The sequence below is a fragment of the Lissotriton helveticus genome, chromosome 9 (genome assembly GCF_964261635.1).
Source record: "Lissotriton helveticus chromosome 9, aLisHel1.1, whole genome shotgun sequence".
In the NCBI taxonomy this organism is placed as follows: Eukaryota; Metazoa; Chordata; class Amphibia; order Caudata; family Salamandridae; genus Lissotriton; species Lissotriton helveticus.
In genome coordinates, this window is record NC_136070.1 from 1,153,493,184 (window position 1) to 1,153,514,042 (window position 20,859).

The 20,859-nt window shown below is 45.8% G+C and overlaps 1 protein-coding gene across 1 annotated transcript in view; it reads left to right on the plus strand.

Moving 5' to 3' along the window:
- The window catches only part of ACTR8 (actin related protein 8), a 151,704-nt gene that overhangs the window by 89,830 nt on the left and 41,015 nt on the right, over positions 1-20,859 (plus strand). Inside the window, exon 10 of the mRNA XM_078661588.1 lies at positions 17,092-17,232. Within this exon, the coding sequence (XP_078517714.1) occupies positions 17,092-17,232 (141 nt within the window). The remainder of the gene's footprint in view (positions 1-17,091; positions 17,233-20,859) is intronic.

Below are 20,859 nucleotides of genomic sequence, written 5' to 3' on the forward strand. Positions count from 1 at the left end.
AGGCAGAGACAGCAAATACACGAATGGGAACTCCACCATCCGGTCCTCCTTCCATACTTTCAACTTTGGGAAGTCCCTCACATAGACCTGTTCGCCACATGCCAAAACGCAAAATGCCAAAACTTTGCGTCCAGATATCCACACCCATTGTCCAAAGGCAATGCAGTATGGATGAATTGGTCAGGGATATTTGTTAACGCTTTTCCGCCTCTCCCACTCATTCCATTAGTGGTTCAGAAACTCAAACAAGCTCTGACACTAATCCTAGTTGCTCCCACATGGGCATAGCAACCTTGGCTCACAACCCTATTGAAATTCTCAGTAGTTCCTCACCAAAAACTACGCCTTGCACCCAATCTTCTCAATCAGAGCCATGGAGACATAAGACATCCGGACCCAATCTACTCAATCTGGCAATCTGGCTCCTGAAGTCTTACAGTTTGGCTATCTTAATCTACTGCCAGACTGCATGAATATTATCAAAGAGGCTAGACGTCCTACTACAAGGGCCTGCTATGCATCAAAGTGGAAGCAGTTTGTAATATACTGTAATAACAACCACATCAACCCACTTTATGCTCTGTACAAAATATATGTTATTTGTTACATCTACAACGGTCCAATTTAGTGTACACTTCCATACACTTACATCTGGCTGCACTAGCTGTAAACCTTCAGAATAGACAACATCGATCTCTTTTTAGAGTGCCTTTTATCAAAGTCTTTATGGAGGGACTTAAGAGTCATTTCCTAAGATGTCCACCTGCTCCAGTATGGAATCACAACATTGTTCTCACCAGACTAATGGGTCCACCCTTTGAGCCATTGCACAAATGTGAACTACAATTTCTAACATGGAAAACTGCTTTCCTCGTGGCTATCACATCACTCAGAAAAGTGGGTGAGCTTTAGACATTAACTATAGAAGAACCTTTTTTACTAATGCACCCAAAATAAAGTGGTTCTTCGGGCTGATCCAACATTCCTTCCTAAAGTAATTTCTGCTTTTCATATCAATCAATCTGTTGAGTTACCCATGTTCTTCCCTCAATCAGATTCAGTGGCAGAACATGCCCTACACACATTAGATGTTGAAAGAGCATTGCTTTATTATATAGAAAGGACAAAACCTTTCTGTAACACAAATCAACTTTTTGTTGCTTTTGTTCCACTACACAAAGGCAATTGCATATCAAAATCAGGTATTGGAAGGTGAATAGTCAAGTGCATTCAAATATGCTATGCAAAAGCAAAGCGAAGATTAACAGTTCCCCCTAGAGCACATTCTACACGCAAACTAGGGGGTCCTATGGTATGGCAAAGCTGCAACATGGTCTACATTCACAAAACACTATTGTGTAAATGTGTTAGTAAGACAACAAGCTAGAGTGGGCCAGGCACTTTTACGTACACTATTTCAAACCAGATAAAACAGATACAGGTTAGCCACCGCTTTGGGAGATAACTGCTGTGTAGTCTATGCACAGCATATGATCTACAGCTCATATGCCTCGAATGGAAAATGCTACTTACCCAGTATGCATCTGTTCTTGGCATATAGAGCTATTGAGACATATGTGCCCACCCGCCTACCTGGGTACCTATCCCTGTTGCAGTAACATCTTACTTGGATACATGCATTCATGGATATCTCATTTTACTATTCTCACTAACTCCATTATCACCCTCTGCGATAAACAATCTAACAATGGAGTCGATGCCCATGCGCACCATCACCGAAATGAGGAGTCCCCTACCTCGTGACTGGAAAGACTATTTCGAAGAAAAACAAAGTGCAAACATCTGAACCCAACACTAGAGGGCGATCTATGCACAGCATATGACTATACAGCTCTATATGCCAAGAACAGATGCATATTGGGTAAGTAGCATTTTCTCTCTTTGGTCCTGTAGTAGAAACGTCCTTAGAAAAAAATGAAACAGGATAAAGACGTGGCAAAATCTATGGGAGCCCTACAGTCCCCTTCCAACCGTTGGTCCTTTTGGCACACCTTCTATCGTGGGAGATCCAAAAATATCTCTTTAGACACTGCCTCTACACCATACAAAGGCAATAATCAGCCCTCTTCTCCAAATGGTTTCTTTAGAGGAGGCTACAGAGGCAACAATGGCTAGGATAGTGGTATAGGTTCCACAACAAGCACCTCCCCCTCAAATAACAAACAGTGACTTGCCTACGATTCACCCCGATCATTTTACACCTGTCTGGTGACGTCTTTCACAATTCCTTCCTGTCTGGCAATCAATAACTACAGACAAATGGGTGCTAGGAATTATCTGATCTGGAGCTTACCAGCAACCCTCCAAACATTCCCTGTCGTTCACAAAAAATATCACATGATCATATACACATCCTCAAATATGAGGATCTGAAAGAAGCACGTAGTGATATATTCCTTACCTTAGATTTACCCCCAGGCGTCAAATATCAAGGGTCGGGCGTATACTCCCTGTACTTTCTAATACCCAAAAAGGACGGCTCTCTCAGACCCATTTTAGATCTCAGAGAGTTAAATCACTACATACAATCAGATCATTTTCAAATGGTGACACTTCAACAAGTGCTCCCACTTCTACAGCAAGGTGACTTTATGTCTACTCTAGACTTAAGGCGCATATTTTCACATTCCAATACATCCCGCTCACCGCAAAGATCTCAGATTTGTTGTAGCGGGGCATCATTACCAGTTCAAAGTGCTCCCATTCGGAGTCACCATTGCTCCCAGTGTATTTACCAAAAACCTGGCAGTAGTCGCTGCTCACCTGCGAAGACAACACGTTCATGTCTTCCCAGACTTAGACGACTGGCTCATCAAAGCCAGCACGTACAAAGTGTCTCCAACAAACTCACGTAACACTACTGTTACTGCACCAACTGGGGTTTACAGTCAATGTGTTAAAGTCTCATCTCCAACCTTCCAACACACAAACCTATCTAGGAGCCACTTTAGATACTCAAAAAGCTCTGGCTTTTCCCAATGCAGCTATAATTTGCAATATTCAGGCTCTAGCTGCTCAGTTTCTGCCCACCCACTCACTACCAGCTGAAGTGTATGTGCAACTGCTAGTAATGATGACCTCTTGCATCATGATTGTCCCCAAGGCTTTATATGTGTCCCCTCCAGGAATGCTTACCAAGTCAATGGAACCAGTCGCAGGGTCATTTGACAGTTCTGCTGTAAGTAAACAGCAGCACCCATCACACTCTGCAGTGGTGGAACCCACAAAATGTATCACAAGGGTGGCCCTTCACAGACCCTTTTCCACAGATGCTACTAACAACAGATGCGTTGCTCACTAGTTGGGGAGCTCATCTCCAGAAACACACAATTAAAGGCTTGTGGAGTCAAAACCAAAAGGCTCTCCACATAAATCATCTAGAGCTGCTAGCAGTGTTGCTAGCGCGCAAAGCTTTTCAAATTCCCCTTCTAGACAAAGCTGTCCTAGTCCGCACCGACAACATGACAGCGATGTACTATATACAAACACAGGGGGGTGGGGGGACACTCTCTCCAACTGTCACACCTAGCTCAAGACATTTGGAAATAGGCCATACACCACATCATTTATCTCCTAGCAGAACACCTTCCAGGACTAAATAATCAAATTGCCGGCCTTCTCAGCAGACAGAGGCAGCAAATCCACAAGTGGGAACTTCACCCTCAAGTTCTCCTCCCATACTTTCAAAGTTGGGGTTTTCCTCAAATAGATCTTTTTGGCACACACAAAAACGCAAAATGCCCAAGCTTCGCCTCCAAGTATCCTCACCTGCTCTCCAAAGGCAATGCACTATGGATGAACTGGTCAGGGATATTTGCATACGCTTTTCCACCTCTCCCACTCATTTCATCAGTGGTTCAGAAACTCAGGCAAACATCCCTCACACTAATCCTAAAAGCTCCCACATGGGCTTGTCAACCTTGGTTCACGTCCCTGTTGGAGTTATCAATAGTTCCACATCAAAATCTGCATCTCACATCCAGTCTCCTCACACAGAGCCGTGGAGAAATCAGGCACCCAGATCCTAAGGAACTCAACTTGGCGATCTGGCTCCTGAAGGAATAGAGTTTGGATATCTCAATCTTCCTCCAGACTGTATGAACATTATCAAAGAGGCCAGAAGACCTACTGCAAGGGCTTGTTTTGCAGCTAAATAGAAACAATGTGGTATCTATTGCAATAATAACCATATCAAGCCTTTGAATACGTCCATACAAAATATAATGTGTTATTTATTACATTTGCAGCGGTCAGAATTAGCTTACACATCCATTCGCTTATATCTTGCTGCAATAGCTGCGTACCCTCAAAACAAACAGCACTTGTCTCTGTTTGGAGTACCTGTTACCAAAGCAGTTATGGAAGGACTGAAAAGATTTACACCACCAAGACTTCCACCTGCCCCAGTATGGAATCTTAACATAGTCCTTACACCATTAATGGGTCTACCTTTTGAACCAATGCATAAATGTGAACTGCAATTTCTCTCATGAAAAATCGCTTTCCTCATTGCCGTTACTTCACTGAGGATGGTGGGTGAGTTACAGGCACTAACCATAGAAAAACCTTTTTTCCAGATTGACAAAGTGGTCCTTCATACCAACCCTAAATTTCTACCTAAAGTAGTGTCTGCCTTTCACATTAATCAATTGGTTTAGTAACCTATGTTCTTTCCTCAACCAGATTCTGTGGCAGAATGTGCTCTACACACTTTTGGTGTTAGAAGAGCGTTGTTATATTATATAGATAGAACAAAAACAGTATGTAAGACAAAACAACTTTTTGTTTTGTTTGCTCCACCTCATAAAGGCAATCCTATATCCAAATCAGGTATTGCTAGATGGACTGTTAAATGTATTCAAACATGTTCTACCGAAGCAAAGAGAACTTTAACAATTCCCCTTAGAGCTTATTCCACTCGCAAAATATGGGTACTATGGCTTTCTTCGGAAACATTCATATTGGTGACATTTGTAAAGCTGCAACATGGTCTACACCACACACATTCACCAAACACTATTGGGTAGATGTGTTAGCAAGGCAGCAAACTAATGTAGGCTAAGCAGTACTTGGAACACTCTTTCAGACAACTGCAACAACTACAGGTTAGCCAACGCTTTGGGGGAATACTGCTGTATAGTCTATGCAAAGCATGTCATCTACAGCTCACATGCCTCGAACGGATAATGTTACTTACCCAGTAGGCATCTGTTCTTGGCATGTAGAGTTGTAGGTTCACATGTGCCCACCCGGGTACCTATACCTGTTGCTGTTCCTTCTTGTCTTATATACATACGCATGATCATCTCTATTCTACCTTTACTAACTCCATTCTCACCCTCTGCGGGAAAACAACTAACAATTGAGACGATGCCCATGCACACTATCACCGAAAGGAGTAGTCACCTACCTTGTGACTGAAACGACTTCTTCGAAGAAAAACAACTTGCAAACATCCGGACCAGATATTAGATGGCAGGAGTATGCAAAGCATGTGAATCTACAGCTCTACATTCCAAGAGATGCTTACTGGGTAAGTAACACTATCTTTCTGGTTGACGGTGTCCAATAAGATTCCTTTTTTTTTTTTTTTTTTTTACTATACTTGAAGTTTTGGAAGAACCCTCTCCGTACCAAATAAGTGCAGTTCTGGCCCATGAAAAGGAGTATCCAATCAAATGCACAGACATTCTGGTTCCCTGGAGATAGCAGATATCCCTTAATGCCCACTGGGTTTATGTTCCTGTTCCAAACACCCCATTCAGTCGTGTTGCCAGAGAAGGACACAGGAACGGGCGGATTGGGAAGTTAGGTGTTGGTGCAAGATGGGCTGGTAGTTCATCTCCTTTGCAATTTGTTAATCTGAAAGAGACACGTTAGTGATAGATTCCTTACTTTAGAATATCCCCAGGCATCAGACTGGATCCGGAAAGTTTTTTGTCAGCAGTATCCCTGCGTGTCGGAAGGTGGCGTTGTGTGTCTCCGCGTCCGTCGCTGGCGTCGTAGGGGCCTAGATGATGTCACGGAGACTACTTAGGCGCCACCCATGTGCGCTGACGCCAGTCCTTTCTCTTTCCGCACCGGCAAGTGCAGATCCGGTTAGAGTACTTACCCTATTTACTTTTTGATTAACTTTTTCAGGCTTTTGTCACCACTTTTTTGAGTCTTTGATTCCTGGTGTCACGTAGCCCGGTAGTCCTGCCTGGTTTAAATCCTGCGGGGCCTGTTGCCGTACGATGTCGGTGGCCAACCCCCATGGCATCTGTCTCTACGGTCTGGAGCGCGACCATGACTTCCGGTCATGTTCTGACTGTCTGCCATGGTTCTGAAGGCCTTGCGGGAGCGGTACTGTAAGCTGCTGGAGGCCCGGCAGTCGTCTCCGTGCCATTCGAGGTACAGGGGTCGTTTGAGGGACCTACCTCGGAGCCATCATCATCGCTCCTCTGTTTCGAAGTCTTCAGACTCGGAATCTGGTGAGAGACGTCATAAGAAGAAGTCAAAGGAGCGCTTTCGGTCTCCGACGTCCCCATCGGTCTCCGGACGCTGACGAGAGGGCTGGGGGTACCTCCCCTCTCTGGCTCCATTGGAACCTGTGAGTCCCGCGGCCTACCCACCTTACCCGGGTCCATCAGCGACTCTTGCCCAGGTGCAAGATTTTCTTGCTGCCATGGACCGCCTTTTCAGGCCTCGGGCTCCCGCCGGCGCGCCTTCTGGCCCTGCGGTCCCAGCTGAGGGCCGAGCCTTGCCGGCGGCTCCGGCCCTGTCGTGCAAGGTCCTCCGCCGGCGGCTCCGGCCCCGGTGCTGCAAGGTCCTCCACTGGCAGCTCCGGCCCCGGCGCCTCCTGCGGCTCCATTCCCAATGCCGCAATGGGTTCCATTCGTTCCACCTCGCCCGGGTTTCCGGACAATTTTGCTCCCGGTTGGGACCCTAATTGGGACATGGAGCCGGATCGTCGCAGTTCCCGGCGCCGTTGGACCATTTATATTCCCCTGTCCCTCCCCCACTGCTACAGCCTGTGCCACGGGCAGTGGAGGAAGGGGACGAATGGGAGGGGTCTGAGGACCCTCTATCACGGCAGTGAGAGTCGGAACAGGAATGGACAGAAGAGTTGGAGGATACAGGTGGCCTTGACCTCTCCTCTGAACCTGGTTTTCTTTCTCCTGCTGTGGGCATGGAGGAGGGCGCCACATACACTGGTGCTCCGTAGAGCAGCTGAGGCCTTTACCTGCCTACGGTGACCCTCAAAATTAACCTCCTCACTGAAGTCCTTCTGCCAGCGGCAAGCTCTCGGGAGCCCCTGCTACCGTACAATGAGGCGTTAACTGATGTTTTGATGGGCACCTGGTCTAGACCAGCCACGGGGGTTCCCGTGGATAAGAACGTAGCCAGGCGTCATCGCCCGGCCCTGGGTGGCCGTGCCTTTTTAACAACCGACCCAACTCCTGAGAGCCTGGTCATCCAGGCCACCACTTCCCAAAGTGCATTCCCTACAGCCCCGCCAGATAAGGAATCGAAGAGGCTGGAATAGTTTGGCAAGAAGCTGTTTTCCTCTGCCAGCCTAGGGCTGCGATGAACACTGCATGCCTCTTGGGCTGCTACTCTCACGCTGTGTGGGACACTGTTGCGGAGACACTGCCTCAGTGTCTGGAGGAGGTTCGGGCAGTGCTTTCCCAAGCTGTTGCTGAGGGGGAAAATGCAGCAAAGTTCGCCATCCGGTCTGGACTGGACATCGCGGACTCACTGGGTAGGGCAATCTCCACGACAGTGGCCCTCCGTCGCCACGCCTGTTGCGGTCAACTGGGTTTTCAGGGGATCTTCAGAGTTCTCTTATGGACATGCCCTTTGATGGTACTCGCCTGTTTGGTGATAAGGTAGACAGTGCGCTGGAGCGTTTTAAGGACTACCGGGCTACGGCCAAGTCCTAGAGTCTCTCCACCACGCGCCTGGCCACGTCTGCTTTTTGTTCCTTTGTGGCCACGGAGGGGGCGCCCCAACACGTTAGTTCAGCCAGAAGCTTGCGCAGAACCAACCTCAGTGCAGACGTCTTTCCCGCCACGGCGGGACAGGGGGCCAGCGTGCGGGTCAGTCCACCTCTGCTCCTGCAGCATCCTCCTCAAAGCCTTCCTAGTCCGAGCTTTGGGGTGCACCCCACGCCGGTGGGTGGCAGCATTTGCCATCACCTCCCACACTGGCGTTCTGTCACCTCGGACAGATGGGTGCTGCAAATCGTCCGAAGGGGCTACTTCAAGTCTTTCCCTCCAGCCATGCCACCTCAGTTCCACCGCATGTCGGAGGATCACTTTTCGCTTCCCCAACAGGAAGTCACGACCCTTTTGGACAAGAGGGCCATCTAGCGCATTCCTGGTCCAGAAGTAGGACGTGGTTGTTGTTCCCACAACTTTCTGGTCCCCAAGAAGGAGAAAGGGGGCCTGCGCCCCATCTTGGACCTCAGGAACGTCAACCGCTTCCTCCGGAAGGAGAAGTTCAAGATGTTGACTCTGGCTCAGGTCTTGGTTGCCCTCGACCCTGGAGGCTGGATGGTAGCGTTGGACTTGCATGATGCATATTTTCATATCCCTGTCCTCCCTACCCACCGGCGTTACCTGCGGTTCACTGTAGGCCAAGAGCACTTTCAGTTTGCTGTGCTTCCCTTCAGCCTTACCAGTGCCCCTCGGATGTTCACGAAAGTGATGGCGGTGGTCGCAGCTCATCTACGCAGATCCGGGGTTCCAGTATTCCCCTATCGCGACGACTGGTTGTTGAATGTGGGCTTACCCCAGGCAGTCGTCTCCCACCTCCAGACTACAGCCGACCTCCTGAATTTGCTGGGGTTTTCCATCAGCGTGCCGAAGTCGTACCTGAGTCTCTCTCAGAAGCTTTCCTTCATCGGAACGGTTCTGGATTCAACGCAGCTTCGGGTTTATCCTCCCAAGCAGCGAGTCCGGGATATTCAGGCTATGATTCTGATCTTTCGGCCTCTATTCAAGGTTTCAGTCAGGATGACCCTCCGGCTCCTGGGCCTAGTGGCCTCCTGCATCCTGCTAGTGCAACATGCCAGATGGCATATGCGGGCTCTTCAGTGGGATCTGAAGTTCCAGTGGGCACAGCATCAGGGCAACCTGTCCGATCATGTCCAGATCTCGGAAGGCACTGCACGACAATTGCAGTGGTGGCTCTCGAATCGCGATTGGGTCAATGGCAGATGCGTCCCTCCTGGGATGGGGTGGCCACTTGGGAGAGGCGGAGATCAGATGCCTCTGGTCTCTGGCGGAGTCCAGGCTACATATCAACCTTTTGGAGTTTCCGGCGGTCCAACTTGCACTGAAAGTATTCCTTCCCTCTGTCCGGGGAAGTGTAGTGCATGTGTTCACGGATAACACCATTGCCATGTGGCATTGCAACAAACAGGGTGGGGTGGTGTTGTGGAGCCTATGTCAGGAGGCTCTGTGCCTCTGGACATGGCTGAAACATCAATGCATTACCTTGGTGGTTCAACACCTGGCAGGTTCTCTGAACGCCAGGGTGGTTGAACTCAGCCGCCGGTGCATTATAGATCACGAATAGCGTCGGAACTCGGACGTGGCGCAAGGTCTCTTTCTGCAGTGGGGAGAACCTTGGTTAGATCTATTCTCCACCGAAGAGAACAGACAATGTCATCAGTTCTGCACGTTGAAATTTCCAAGGCGGCACCCGCTCGGCGACACTTTTCGTCGCAAGTGGAGCTGCTGTCTGTTGTATGCCTTTCCGCCCATACCACTTCTGCCCAGAGTGCTGAAGAAGATTGGGTGCGACCGGGCCCAAGTCATCCTTGTGGCTCCGGATTGGACACGAAGATACTGGTATCCCGAGCTACTCAGCATGGTGATCGATCCCCCATCCGACTGCCTCTTCGGGAGGATCTTCTGTTGCAACAGCAGGGGACAGGCCTCCACCCGAACCTGTTTAGCCTCCACCTCCATGCGTGGAGATTGAACAGCGACAGTTGATGGCTTTCGACCTTCCTCCCGAAGTCTGAGCTGTCATTCTGGCAGCCAGGCGTCCCTCCACTAAAACGGTATACGCCTGCAGGTGGAACAAATTTGTGGCATGGTGTACAGCAAAGGCTGTGGATCCCCTTTCTGCTCCTGTTTCAGAGATCCTTCTGTTCCTTCTCTCTTTGGCCCAGCAGGGCTCTGCTCTGGGCACTATCAAAGGTTATCTTTCGGTCATCTCTGCCTTTCTACGGCTTCCAGATCAGCCTTCTCTTTTTTAAGTCCCTGGTTGTTAATCGCTTCCTCAAAGGCATTACACACGTTTCCTCCTGTGCCTTTCATAATGCCTCAATGGGACTTAAATCTTGTTTTGACCTATCTGATGTGCGCTTCCTTTGAGCCTCTTCATAACTGTCCCTTACGTCTTCTCACTCTAAAGATGGCTTTCCTGGTAGCTATCACCTCTGCCTGAAGAGTGAGTGAGCTCTAGGCTCTTTCTTCTATACCTCCTTTTCTTTCTGTTCATCCGGACAAGGTGGTTTTGAGGACTTGTCCTTCTTTCTTGCCAAAGGTTGTCAAGCCCTTCCACAACGGGCAGACCATCACTTTGCCCACCTTCTTTCCGCCTCTGCATCCTTCAAAAGAGGAAGAGAGGCTCCACCGTCTGGACCCAAAACGTGCGCTCTCTTTCTACCTAAAGCACACACAACAGTTCCGGGTGGATGACAAACTTTTTTGTTTGCTACATGCACAAACGAACCATCTCTCAGTGGGTCGTTCTGTGCATCAAAGCATGTTACTCGTTGGCTTAAAAGAAGCCTCCTGTAGGGCCGCGTGCTTATTTTACCAGGGCCCTGGAAGCCACTACCGCCCTGGGACGCGGCGTTCCCTTGCAGGACATTTCTCAGGCAGCTACGTGGGCCTCGCTGCACACGTTTACCAAGCATTATTGCCTTGACAGTCAAGTCCGGAGAGACAGCTTCTTTGGCCGTTCTGTCCTCCGTGACTTTCTGGTGTAATCTTGTTCGCAGACCCAACACCGGGGTTGGTATTGCTGGAGTATTTATTCTAAGGTAAGGAATCTATCACTAACGTGTCTCTTTCAGATGCACAAGTTACTACCTGAGTAACGATATATCTGCAAGAGACATTAGTTAATGATAGATTCCTTACCGCCCCACCCATCCTCCCCGTTCTGCGAACTGATTTCGAGGGTTAAGGTCATCCCTTTTTGGGCCCTAGTTTCATGGCACCAGTGGTCAGTATCTTGCATGGCTCTGCGTTCCTGGCACAGAAAGTCGTGTACAGGACTGACGTCAGTGTGCATGGGTGGCGCCTAAGTAGTCTCTGTGACATCATCTCGGCGCCTACAACGCCAGCGATGAACGCAGAGCAGCACGACGCCACCTTCCGACACGCAGAGGTACTGCTGATGAAAAACTTTCCAAGTCCAGTCTGACGCCTGGGGATATTCTAAGCTAAGGAATCTATCACTAACTAATGTCTCTTACAGATATATCGTTACACAAGTTGTAACTTGTGCGTTACCACAGTTCTTTACGAAAGGGGTTCCTTCTCTTGGCCCACAGGCTGATCAGTTTCTACCCGCTATATTCAAGGTGAAGGTGAGCATAAAGAGGCTTCCCTGATCCAAGTACGTGAATGGAAGTAGAAAACCAGTCTCATGACTGGTCACCTGTGAAGATAAAAATGTAATCTGTGAGAATGTTAGAATGAGGAGCAGGGTGGAACATGACTGCTGTGCCAAGGTCCTTCCACCATTTATGTGTGTTCTCTCTGTCTTTTCTGGTCTAATTTCCCACTATCTACTTATCAGAGTGTCTATGTTGACAGGTGTGAAATAATATTATGGTATATGTTTTCATTCACGGAAATACCTTCATATGGAAGTAAACTATTTTTCTGGGCCTACTTCCCTAACCAGTCCCAAACAAGTATGCTTGTGGTATTTCTAGAACGTTTACTCCAAGAAATAGATAAAGCTATACAGTGCAAATCTTAAGGCCAAGTTTCTCCAAAGCTCCCTAAATCATAAACAGAACTATTATTCCTTCACTTGATTGCAGGAGAAGCTTCATCATGATTAACTATTATAACTGAGATCTTATCTTGAACAATGACGTATAACAATAACCACTACTTAGGTGAACGATGTGCTTGAGGTTAACATATCTGCAATAACTCAAATTTCATAAGTAAAATTACAGCATGAACAGCGAGTTTAGAGCACAGTTTTTTAAGATCTGTGCAATATCCTTGATCAATGCTTTTTGTCACTTCTCTTTTCAGGTACCCATTTACAGACGTCCAGTAGGTGGTTTAGGTATGCTTGATGTATGTATGGTAAATTCACAAGTTACATCAGCATTGTGTAAATGGTGTGGATTGTGATAGTATAATCAGTCCTGACAAAAACCACTAGCATTTACAGACATAAGTGGCAGAAACATGTGTAATCTAAGGGGAAGCAGGGGTAACTAGATCTCCGGGGCTCCCTACATTTCCCCATGTTTAACCATACCGGCTGTCGCCCAAATTAAAACATTAGCACTCTCAGGCAGGTATTTTAAAGAGTAACCCTGCCCATACTCACTACACTATTCCGTTTCCAACAAAGTGCTCCAGTGCATCTCACAGGTTGTAGTATGTCCTGTTCGCAACTGAATGGGAAGGAAATCCATGATTAAGTATGCCACCAAGCAGTACGCATGGTGGGTGAGAATTCTTTAAAACTAAAGGATTATTTTTGTCTTATATTGACAGAAGGGTTCTTAGATTAATCCAGTCGAGTTCTGTGCTCTATATTTTGTTAAAGTTGTGCGTCAGGAGTGTACGCCCATGCCCTACATCACCTCTTCACTCCCCATAATTTGTATATGGCTACTTAACAGCACTCCCATTCCAACAAGGAGATGATTCTCCAGATGCATTCCAAGCTTCTGGGTCCATCTGTGACATCACATCAACTCGATGCCTTTAGAGATGCATTCTGAACAACCTTGGCACGCTTCCTTTTCCGTTTGATACGCCTTCAGACCCAAAGACCATAAGGTTCCACCAGTCAGGTTACTACCAGCGGATCCTTTCTCAGCACAATCTGTGCCCCATGGACCTTCTTCAGGCTCCACACTGACTTCTGTGCTGACTTTGGGTCTGGTATCCAAATCTGCACTGGTCCCTTGAAAATCGATGCCAGCGCGCACATGTCTGGAGGAAGATCGTGGTATCTGACTCCGAGCCGACTTAGTTTTCAACTCAGGCCGTGCCCATATCCTTATGTGGCGCAGCCAGTACTCAATACTTCTGACACTATTCCATTTCTGTGCATTGCGCTCAGACACAGCACTTACCTTTTAGCTCAGACTTCAACCAGAGTCAGAGGTTAGGTAAAAACAAATGTTCTTACTGAAGTCCTTCAGCCTGGCCAAATACCGGCCAATCCTCTTCTAGCTTTCAATGATGCCCTCATTGATACACTGTTGAGCCTTTGGATGAAGCCATGTTCTGCCCTCTAGTTAATTGCCAGGTTGCTCATCATCATAGATCAGCTTGAGTTGACCCTGAGTTTTTATCCGAGCTTCTCTAGCTGCAGTATAGTATGTAACACCCATGCACTCTTGAACCTGATTGGTGAGCACTTACTGGAAGTCCCAGAGGCTTACAGGCTTCCTTAGCCCAAACCATTCAGGATGGCTGAGATGCAGCGAAGTTAGTTGTTTGCTTGAGCCTAAACACAATTTACTGTCTACGAAGGGCTATTGGGACAAGCGTGGTGCTCCTGTGCCACGGATAGTTTTTTCAGTCCGCTGTTTATGTCTAGTAGCGACGCAGTATCCGGAAACTCTGTGAATAATCCCACAGGGAATGGCGGAGAAGTAGAACGCGATTTTGAACACTTTGGAAATTACGGATAAACACGAACACGATTAAAGGTAACGGCGGCAGACTAGGGTTCACATAATCTTAGAGCTTTCTGTGTTAATTAATGGCCATAACTCACGGTACCGTTTGCGTTTTTTTGTTTATTTTTCAGAGCGTTTTTTCGGACACTGAGGTATGTACACGCAGTATACTGGCCCTCATTAGTCAGTAGCAACTTTATTCATGATGCGATTTAACATCAGATTCATACTTTTACAGATCCATAAAACACAGCGATCACGGTCCAGGTACGTTAAATTGTATACATAGTCCAATCGGACAGCTAAATGGAGGCATAATACAGCATGAGACAGTGTTACATCATGATTATTTCACTTTTCTAGCTTTTCTAAAGTGATACAGAGAGAAAGCATACGGTAAGCGTCAACAAACCTTTTTATTCAATGACACAGTGAGCATTCTTAGTTCACCAACCACAAGACTCAATAAGCATAGCTTTTCATCCACGATTTTTTGATTTTCATTAATTTTAGATTGCGAGTACATTAATTTGAGCACACAGGTAGGACTCGGTATTCATATTAAATCACACTCATGGGCATCCTATTAATATCGATACACTCACATCCTCTTATTGTTAATTTTTCAGAAATTAGCCCCTGATGAAGGTACCTATGTGTACCGAAATGCATAGGGCAGAATAAAAACAACTGCAATGTTCAGATAAAGAATTAAGGAACACAAATGATGTATATGAATGATTTAAAATGCATTTAAAACATTATTGTATATGTTGATATGATGTAATAATCAGCATTGTGAGAAAAAGAATGAACTGTAAACAATGAATAATGAGCATTAAAAATGATTACAGTATCATGGTTTAGCATTTGAAAGAGATATCTTTGTGAAACGGATAAGGTGTACACACACCAAGTGCACAGTGCGCGCCTAGGCAGGTTTGTTAACCCGCCATAACTCATTACTAGATCAGGGGGTGACTACCCTTATTAGTCGCAGCACCAGTCTTTAAATTTGATAAACAAGAGTAACCGGAGTGCTCCTCACGTACCCTATTAACAGATAGATGAGAGCCATATACGCTTTGGGGATGTGCAAGCATCCCAAATTGATGTGCCCTTTGATAGTTCCCATCTTTTTGGTGAAAAGTTAGTCCTGGAGCATTTTAAAGGAAGCATAGCCATGGCATTCTCTTTGGGCCTTTCAACACCATTCTGGCAACCCCCCCAACAGTTTTGCCCTTTTCAGGGATTCGTCATGGGCTTGGCATATTGACAGCGCAGGGCCCCATGGCCTTCACAACAGGCCTCCTAGCTCTTTTAAGATCGGGTCTGTGGGTCCAACAGACAACTGTTCAAAGTCATAACTGACCCCTCCTCAGCGTTCCTTTTCAATGGAGCCATCCTGGATGCATGGCGCTTTCAGGCTGTCCCTCCACATCTGAGTCCAAAGCATTCAGGCTATGATCCCGATGTTTCAGCCTCTGTCCTGGGACTCTGTGAGGAAGGCTTTCATACTTATTGTATCTTTCTTGCCAATTGTGCTCTGCATTAGGACCTGAAGTATTAGTGGGTCACGCACCATGGGAACCTGTCTCATTTAAACCAGGTTTAAGAGGAAAAGAGGACTACAAAGAACTGCAGTGGTGGACGCTCAATAGCAATTGGACTACCAACATACCCCCGTACCAAATCCAGAGTTGCAGGTGACAGATATCTCACTACTGGGTTGGGGAGATGTGGAAATCAGAGGAGTTTAGTCTCTGGTGGAGACCTATCTCCACATCAACTTGCTAAAGTTGCAGGCAATTCGCTAGGCGTTAAAGGCCTTCCGGTCTGCCCAGCACCACCAAGTGGTTCTGCAACAAGCCTGGCATGGTGAGGTACTGTGCCAGGAGGCTCTGTGCTTCTGGGGCTGGCTGAATAGTAAGGGTGTTTCACTGATTGTACACCATCTGGCGGGATCTTTAAATACCGGAGTGGCCAGACTCAGCCGGTGATTTCTAGCATATCATGAATGGTAGTTACATCTGGAGGTGGAGCAGGGTATATTCGAGCACTGAAGAGAGCCCTAGCTTGATCTCTTCCCCACTGCCAACAATGCGCAGTGTCAACACTTTTGAGCATGGGAGTTCCCAAGAAGGCTTTCTCTTAAAATTGCAATGCAACTACAGTGCAGCACAGGATTCCAACATGCCTTCCCACCCCTTCATCCTGTGTCCCGGGTACTAAAGAAGATCGAGAACCACTGGTGCTCTATTAGTGGTAGTGTTGGCGAGCAGCCTTAGGCCTAACACAGAGGAGTGTGAGACATTTATTGCACTACAGTGATCAATAGTGGACATACGGTTTATGAAGGAGATCCAGAATAATTTTGGAATATTATACTGTATTTTATTTTAAGACCAATATCTTCGTAATAAGGTAAATACATTTTTAATTAAAAATACTTCTCACTTTGAAAAAACAACACGTAAAAACGTATGGCACTTACAATCCGATCTTTGGAGCCACAATTCGGGAAGGGCCAGGGGTCAGGTGAGCACTTAAACTGCACCACCAGCGGAACAGGGGCGGCCGGGTGCAGAGGTCAAAATCGGAGTTCGGCCCAATACTTTCCAATGGAGACAGGAGGAGCCTAGATCCACACTGCTAGCAGGTAAGTAGAGCAGTTGCAGGGGCCAGGCTTTAAGGGTTAGGTTCAGCACAGGGAGAGCCACAAAGCAGCACCAAACACACACCAACAGTGACACAGGGGCAGCCAGGTGCAGGGTGCAATTTCGACGTCAGCCGCCCCATGCTTTCCAATGGGGATTCTTTTGGTAAAAAGGCTGCAGGAGAGGCCCTGAAGGTTGCAGACGGAAGACCAATGACATCAGAGGTAGTTGGAGGTATAGGGGGGTCGTAGGGGCACCATAGGTTCAGCTCACCAAGGCCGAGGGGCTTCAGGTGAAAGGGTGCTGTTCGATGCCGGAGTTTTCTTACCAGAGCCGGTCGCGGTCAGGGGGAGACTCTGGATTCACACTGCAGGTGCCTTTGTGAGAGACATGATGTCAGGATCGCTGGATCTGGTTTCTTGTGTGGTACATTAAAAAAAAATCCTTTATTTAGTGGTAATGAATCCTTTATTACATGCATCTTAAATTACTGCTAATATTTGTTCACTTTTTGACCAGGCTCCAATGGCATTATTTTACCCAGCAACCTTTGGCATTGTGGGACAGAAAATGGCCACTTTGCAGTACAGGTCACAAGGAGACCCAGAAGACCCTCATGATGAACATTATCTCCTAGCCACACAGAGTAAACAAGACCAGGTTGGCAACATCCTTTGGCCTTTTTGCATGCAATGTATACATCAAATGTAGGTTGAAATCTAAACAGTATTGAATGCCCATCTGTCAAATAATAGTTGAATACAATATATTATTTGTTAAACATAAGATTTCCACCCTGATTATCTGTTCTCCCCCATGGATTTATGAATTTACCTTCATATATTGTATTTTTTAGTTTCTGTTTAAAAATTAAGCTATATATGGGGAAATGTACACCCAACTGTACGTTTTAAGGATTTTACGAATAACTGAGCAGTTCATCACCATATGGAGGAACCAGGCTTTTCTTTGGGAATGGTGTGTACAATATCCACAGCAAAAGCAAACATGTATTACATTAACCCGCATATTATAAAATGTATAGTTAAATCTACTTGTCCTGTAACAAAATCCACTTGTCCCTTTGGTGCCATGTACTGTGACAACAAATTATGGCAGCAATCTCATTATATAGGAGCTCTGATATAGCCTCTCTGAATATGCCAGGGCTTATACCATAGTAGTGTTTGAATACTTGCAATCCCCTTATGTTGCCACGTTTCCGTAGATCTGCATACTGGGGCTCTAGGTAGTGGTAAGCAATACTACCTTGCATGTTTAAAGGGTTTTCGACAACTCTTCTCTAATCTTTTCCCATACTGAGAAATGTTGGAAATTTACTCCTGACAATGGCAGACGTAAACCTTTCTCCAAATTTGGGAAAAAAGTGGTTGGAGGAAAAGTGAACTTGCAAACACTGATTTTTGCATGAGCAAAGCTACACATGCGTATTTGCTCATGCTAAAATGCAGTTCACAAATATTTGCTAGAAATACTATTTCTTGTCCTACTTCTGTAAATTCATGGGATTTTCATAGCTGCACTTACTGCAAGGACATATACCATGAGTGCACATATGAGACTTTCTTTAATAATTGGGCCCCCCAATTTGGTATAGCGTTGACCATGACCTTTTGCGTTTATTAAAATTCTCTCTCTCTTTCTCTCTCTGTATCGGCTGGCTTCACTGTGAGTGACAGCATTCTGCTCTTTCACAAGGAACATATCAGCACACAAAGTAGTTTTGTTCAGTGCCAGTAAATACTGTGGCAGTTTGTGCTTTTTGAGACCAAAAACAATGTTTGCTTTTGCCAGTGTTTGTTATAATGGTGAGGGCCCGGCAGCTCCCACAACAATATGGTTTTACATAAACATGCCAAAACAATTGACATTGACAAAACTAAAAAGCTGACCACCAATTTCAGACCTCCTGGCTTTGTCAATGCTTATTTATTTTTGTTTCCCATAATTTTATTGAAACTGGTTACACTGATTATCAATTCTGACATTGTTTGGGAATACTAGCATGCACCAACACATGATGCTGCAAAGAAATGGCACCTGACATTTTGCAGGTAGTTTAGCGAAATGTTTTTTTCCTGCTTTCATTTTTTTATGAACATTTTATTTTGAAAGCAAAGAATCCTCAATCTTGCTTTCAAGCATCTGCAAATTTTTGCTTCGAATCAGGGAGCATTCTGGGAGCATTATACATAGCCTCATATTGCTAAACTTTGAAAACGTGTGTACACATTTTTATACTGGAACAAATGTAGTAGTGCAGTCAGAGCTTACAACATTTACTTAGAGCGCTCACCCTAATAATAAAGGTTTTCAGTTAATGAACCATAAATACAAATTTGAACGGCATTAATATATGGACAAAAAAAAGTAACTGCAAACAGTGCCCTTCCCTGTTCCATAATGTGGTACTGCAAACTGGCAGCCAAAGGGTTTGTGCTGCAGGGGGTTGGGCCAACTTGTCCCAAGGACAAAATACACATGAAAACTTGTTGCCCTTAACCCCAAACAATATGTCCTGGGTGTCGGGCTATAGAAATTCCACATCCCTGATTTAATAGAAGTTCATAGCTATGCCCACCTTCAGGCCAAAAATGTAACCGTGTCTGCCAGAACGTCATTATTAGCTTGTAATTAGTTGTCTCTTATTTCTGATGCTTTCACATGACAGACCATGCCTGTAATAACAAAATAATATAAGCCACCTTGTCTGCCTATATCACTTTTCCATTGATTATACTTATTCGTATATGGTATCCCTGTCCTCAATAAACCTTGGGAATTTTTGTCTGAGTTTATCATCCCTTTTGTGTTCTACTTGAACGTTGAAAAATGTTTAGTAGAATTTTTGATAATCTGGTATTTTGGGGGAAAATAATAAAAGCCCTCTAATCACTGAGGCGCCGTATGAACCTGCGCTAGATTTGCCATGTGTTCTACCCACTTGTCAATTTATTAAAAAAATGTATTGAAAAATGTGTGGAATTCAAACTGGAATTTAGTGGACACATTTACTTATCTAAGATTGCCTCTTATCACCAAATTAACCAACAGGATGTTATAAGATTAAAAAGTGTTTTGTAAAATAGCTTGGTGAGAGCATCCAATCAATGTTTTATAGTTGAGGGTCTCAAGGTGCTAGGGGTGGGCGGTGTTGGGTCTGCGGTTCAGTCGAAGAGCCAGGTTTTGAGGTCCTTCCTGAATTGATGCAGTGATGATGATTGCCTGAGGTACAGATGCAGGGTGTCCCAGGTCTTCACAGCGAGGTAGTCTTGATCTTTAGTTTCTCTTCTTTTCTTAGTCCTTCTCTCTTAGGTGAGGTATATGTTTTAGGAGCGGAGTCAGAGAAGGCTTATTCCCTTGTCCCTCTTTTTTGTGATTTCTACTGAATCCAACCCTGCCTGCACTGGAATAACTCCACCCCTTTGAAATAAAGCCACTCTTCTCATGTTCCAGACTTGCTCATTGTTTAACTTCAACCTATTGCGGCCCAATTGTTTAACTTTGTGGGGACCACAAGATTTTGATAAACCAGATTTAGCACCACCCGGTTTGACTTTGACTCAGTCACCTACCCGAATCTACCCTTCCTTGGAGCAGTTCGGATCTGCCTTGGCTACTGAGTTACCATCACTTCTCCACATCCAAGAAGGAAGCAGTTTAGTGCCAGGTTTCCTGCCCCTCATCGTCTCAAACGGTGTTTTGCCTTTGTCCGCCTTGGGTGTGGTGCAGTATGCCCACAGCATGTCTTTAATTGCATTCTGCACATTTTGCCCTGCTTTTCTAGTTAATTCCATGGTACCCTTCACTAATCTATTGATTCTTTCCACTTGACCATTGCTCTGAAGGTTATATAGGGAGGTACATATTTGTTTTACCCCCACATGAGCCAAAATGTTTTTCATTTCCCAGGAAGAGAGCTGTGTACCATTATCAGTGAGAAGTTTCCTCCAATAAGGCAATGGTGTTTTGGTACTGATGTTCCTCAAAAATATTACTTCAAACCACCGTGATTTGGCATCTACCAAGACGGCAGCAAAACGTTCTTGTTCTGGCAAAAATGTGAAAGGAGGAATAAAGTCCAAACTGACCTCCTCCCACACAGAGTCCGCCTCAGACATATGTAGCTGAGTGTCCTTGGCACACTCACCCATTTTCACCCTCTTCTTAGACTGTTTGCATTCTACACAGTTCTCGACTCACCACTTAATTTCCGTATCCATTTTGGGCCACCAAAAATTATCTTTCACCCGTTTAAGAGTAAAT